This window comes from Triticum aestivum, chromosome 6A (assembly GCF_018294505.1).
Source record: "Triticum aestivum cultivar Chinese Spring chromosome 6A, IWGSC CS RefSeq v2.1, whole genome shotgun sequence".
Taxonomy (NCBI): Eukaryota; Viridiplantae; Streptophyta; class Magnoliopsida; order Poales; family Poaceae; genus Triticum; species Triticum aestivum.
In genome coordinates this window covers 505,709,178-505,713,624 of record NC_057809.1, presented here as the reverse complement: position 1 = coordinate 505,713,624, position 4,447 = coordinate 505,709,178, and the positions used below count along the sequence as shown (strand labels likewise).

Below are 4,447 nucleotides of genomic sequence, written 5' to 3'. Positions count from 1 at the left end.
ACAAGATAGGGTCGCGCGGTGGAGTTGGTCTCGCTATGCAGGCGGAGCGCAAAGACGAAGCAAGAAGCCGTTCCCCGGCCTCCTGCGCGCGCGGTGGAAAAGCGCCGATGCCGGGATACTCGCCTTCTCGAAGGGAATCGTCGGAGCCACGTGAGAATAGACAAAAAAAATGAGCATGCAGCCTACCCCGTAGTAGGTAGCACTAGCAGCAGCCGCCGTCAATCGCGGCGCACCCATCGTCCAGGCCACGCAACCCGATAGGTTTCAAGCTAGGCCACGCATAATTATCAGGACGCATGGTACGGTGGCGCGCGCACGGCCGGCCGGGCAGCCCAGCTGTTCTTAACCTTCTCAGTTCTCGCGCCGCCTTCCTCCAATCCTCGTCGGCTCCATGATCGGTTTGGAAATGTGATGCAAGTCCTGGAGATCAGACATCAGAATGCTGTTAATATACAGAGAAGAAGGTGCGGTGTCATTTCCGGAGTTCCATCTGGTTCAGTCGTCGCAGAGACATATCGGGAGTCCATGGCATGGAGCCAACCGGACAAGCAGCAACAGGCCAAGCGAAGCGATCGGTCGAAGCTTCTCATCATCAGCGAGACATTCAGACAAGTGTCCAAACGGCCTTGGAAGTCAGAGCAAACGATGCCGCTCACGACTGGGGTCGCTGTTAGCCGCCTGGTTAAAGTTAAAAGATAATACTACTAAGTGATCATTATGATCTTGATATCTCGCGAGTTTTTTAGCATATGTTTTGTTCGCGTGCGGGCACCGGATAGACGGCTAGTTGGAGTAGTAGGTGGCCTGTGCCGTCGAGGCCAATCCATGGCGTCATGAGGTCGTTAATTAGATGTCAGTTAGCTCAACACAAAGCAGAGTACTCCAGTATTCTACTACAAGTCTAGCGGCCTCTGATGATGATGGGTGCGCGTGCTTGGATGCTTGCGAAATTTCTTTGACCTCGTGGGAGATCAAACCCAGGCCGGCACCGGCCGGATGCTGCTCGCCTCTCTGCTTTCAGCCTGCGGGTCATATTTTTTCAGGCGCCTGTTCCTTTCAGCGGCACCAGTCCCTTACCAAAAAGATCGATTTTTATCTTCACAACATCACGGTGGAATCATCTCCTTAATTTTGGCATCGCAAGTTCAAAGCATCTCCATGCTGTCCGTGTCACGGTGCGCGAAAATTCAGACGCACAAGCCTGTTATCTTCTCATTTTTCCTTTGCTTTTTCTGTGCAGTCACAGCTCGCATGATGCTACCGAAACTGTAATGAGATATTTACAGGGTGAGAAAAATTCAACCTCGCCGGGCTCACAGAATCCCCATGGATGTCTTTCGACGATGCTCATGCTGTCATACATTTTCTTTCTTCCAACCTCCTCCCCCATCATCGTGTATGGACATCTCACGCATCACCACGAATCTCATCAAGAACTCCCGCACGATACACAAAAGAAGAAGGGAGGAGGAACTCTATCGTGGCTGGATCATGGTGATGGACACGTCGTTGACGGAGTGCGTCTTGGACGTCGTCTCGGACCTCACCGCCAGCGAGGACTGGTCCGACGCCGGGGCCTTCTTCGGGCTCGCGAACAGCGGCGGCTGCTCGGGCGCCGGCAGCTGCGCCTGGTCGCCGATGAGCATCAGCACCACGCTGGACATGGTCGGCCGGAGCTCCGGGCTCTCCTGCACGCACAGCAGGCCCGCGTGGTAGCACCGCCACGCTTCCTCCTTGGCGTACGACCCGGCCAGCGACGCGTCCATGAACTCCACCGCCTTGTCCTCGCTCCACATCCTCCATGCCTGCACGCACGCACCATCAAAAAATGTTCGGACCAGAAGGAGAAAACTTGCATTCCGTGAGCGATTTTCATGGAGAGCCATGCAATTACGTACGTCTTGGATGAGCGTGTGCTGGTGCTCCTGGAGGTACATTGCGCCGTTGCGCTGGCCGCTGAGGATCTCCAGCACCAGCACCCCGAAGCTGTACACGTCCGACTTCACCGAGAAGACGCCCCCCATCGCGTACTCGGGCGCCATGTACCCGCTGCATTTTTCAACCAGCTTCAGGTCAGCACCTACAAAGATCACATTCACACGGCCTGAAGAACATCGCTGTTCTAGCATTGCGCGCTTACTATGTTCCGACGACGTGGCCGGTGTTGATGACCTCGATCTCCTCGTCCTCGAAGATCATGGCCATGCCGAAGTCGGAGATCTTGGGGTTCATCTTGTTGTCGAGGAGCACGTTGCTGGCCTTGAGGTCCCTGTGGACGATCTTGAGGCACGAGTCCTCGTGGAGGTACAGCAGCCCGCGCGCGATCCCCACCACGATGCTCTGCCTCATCTTCCAGTCCAAGTGCGCGGTCTTTCTGGTACCTGATGAATTGCACCCAAAATTTCATCAAGTTACTAATAGTTCACGATAACTTTTAGCGGAGTTCATTTTTTGAATTTGAAAACGTAGTTCTAATTTTCGTATTCCGAGCAAGGTTGCACGCATGAAGCACATGGACGCCGCACGAATTCCCATGCTACCTACTTAGGGTTCCCATTGACCTATCTTTGCGTCGATCTGATAGCCCCATTGGACCTAATTGACTCAAAATCAGTAAACAATGGAGACTGCAGAACCCAACCCAGGAGCTGTAACAATTTGGTTCAGTCATGTGCATATGCTATGCCCCATGTGTCACCGAATCGAACCCAATCAACCTCCACACCTAATCTCCCCCATTGGCGTGTTACACGATCGAGTAAATAATTGGACAAGAGATGGGGAGGAAAGGGAAGCGACTGACCGAAGAGGAAGGCGTCGAGGCTCCGGTTGGGGAGGTACTCGTAGACGAGCATCTTCTCGTCCTTGTCCACGCAGCACCCCAGCAGCCTCACCAGGTTCCGGTGCTGCAGCTTGGCGATCAGCTCCACCTCGTTCCGGAACTCCGCCGCGCCCTGCCGCGACCGCGCCGACAGCCGCTTCACCGCGATCTCCGCGCCGCCGTCCAGCACGCCCTGAAAATCAGCATGAATGCCGGCCAAGCTGGTTTAATCAACGCGATCTCACCAGCAAACGGCACGTATCATCTCAAAGCTAGGATATGGCGGCGCTTGTACCCTGTAGACGGGGCCGAAGCCGCCTTCGCCGAGCTTGTTCTCCTTGGAGAAACCGTTGGTGGCGGCGGCGATGGTGGAGAGGTCCATCACCGGCAGGTCCGAGTTGGAGAGCGGCCTCAGCCTCTCTAGATGAGCCCTCTTCACAGCTGCGAAACGAAGAACCAAAAAGTTCGCTTAGCCAGCCAATTCCAGTGCTAGTACTCCTACCAACATCACGCCCGACTAGCTCAATCGCACAGCTAGAGAGAGGGCTCACCGTTGCGCTTCCTCCATCTCCAGCAGTAAACGCAGTAGAAGAGGGTGCAGATGATGACCACCACCAGGATGGAGACCATGATCGGCATCCCGTTGGAGCCGCCATGTCCTGGCGCTGCAACACACCACCCAACAACAACTCAATCACCTTCCTCAACCGAAGAACCATTCACATACTACATGTTTGCAACAAAGCAAGAACTGGATATACCTGGATCACCGCTCGCCGTCGCAGGCACGGTGTCCATCAGCCGGCGATGCCGAAGACGGTACGGCGATTCCACCATGGGTATCTCTTCCCGGTCTTCCTCTGCCTTGAGCCGTGGGAATCGTATGGGGGTGTTCGTTCCTTGTTTGCTAGCTATTGGGTCGTTGGGGTCCTGGGGAGTCGTACTTGTATAGTTAGCCACGGAGGCGGACACCGGTGGCTTGCGAGATGCGTTGGTGCTACTACTGGTTTGCTGCTGGCGCAAATGTGTACAGGGCATATTTGTACAGCTTGGTTAGGAGAAATAGGGGGCCATCACTCATCAGGATGCCCGGAGAAGCGTCGCAGGTGTGGGGGAGGAGAGGGAGGGGACGTTGATGCCTGCCGGATGTTTTTTCAAAGGGTTCCTGCCAATGTTTTATGTTGGTCCTTTTATGACAGCCTAATCTTGAACTTGGCCCTGCAAGAGCTTTAACATCAAGGAACCCCTTTTCTATTGCTCAGTGGAGTTTACGTTATTTTAACATTGGGCGGCAAATGATTTACTCTTTTGCTGAGCTGGTGCAATGGTGTTGAGAGTGCCATGCTATGTGATCCGATTGCGGGTGCATACAGTGGGTTTACTGATGATGATGATTTCGAGCCTGCTCTTCGATTGCGGATGCACACATTGGGTTTCTGATGCTGATGATGTCGAAGTCGCTCTTTCTCTCCCGTTTCATGGTATTCAGTTATGAATGTACATGAAAGGGGTCTAGACCGGTTAAAAAGAATTGTTCTTCACACTTTTTGCTCATTTTTTCAGGAGGCTGGCGAGAGCTCTGTTTGATCATTGCCGCTTATACAACGTGTTGACTACTTACAAAAA

The 4,447-nt window shown here is 53.8% G+C and overlaps 1 protein-coding gene across 1 annotated transcript; it reads right to left on the bottom strand.

Moving 5' to 3' along the window:
- Positions 1–1,255: 1,255 nt before the first annotated feature.
- On the bottom strand, positions 1,256–3,940 carry LOC123130844 (putative receptor-like protein kinase At4g00960). The gene is made up of 7 exons (XM_044550644.1): positions 3,583–3,940; positions 3,373–3,486; positions 3,117–3,262; positions 2,804–3,014; positions 2,141–2,381; positions 1,899–2,049; positions 1,256–1,805 (listed from the first exon to the last, which is right to left on the bottom strand). Exons 1-7 carry the CDS (start codon positions 3,857–3,859, stop codon positions 1,476–1,478), a joined length of 1,470 nt encoding a protein of 489 aa, XP_044406579.1. The 5' UTR covers positions 3,860–3,940; the 3' UTR covers positions 1,256–1,475.
- Between the last annotated feature and the right edge of the window lie 507 nt (positions 3,941–4,447).

What these genes read in the sequence shown, in the direction of transcription:
- LOC123130844 (XM_044550644.1), bottom strand. Translation starts at nt 3,859, where the DNA reads ATGCCCTGTACACATTTGCGCCAGCAGCAAACCAGTAGTAGCACCAAC. An exon ending in GAGATGGAGGAAGCGCAACG is followed by an intron (nt 3,263 to 3,372) that starts GTGAGCCCTCTC and finishes TTCGTTTCGCAG; the next exon opens with CTGTGAAGAGGGCTCATCTA. An exon ending in GGCCACGTCGTCGGAACATA is followed by an intron (nt 2,050 to 2,140) that starts GTAAGCGCGCAA and finishes TGAAAAATGCAG; the next exon opens with CGGGTACATGGCGCCCGAGT.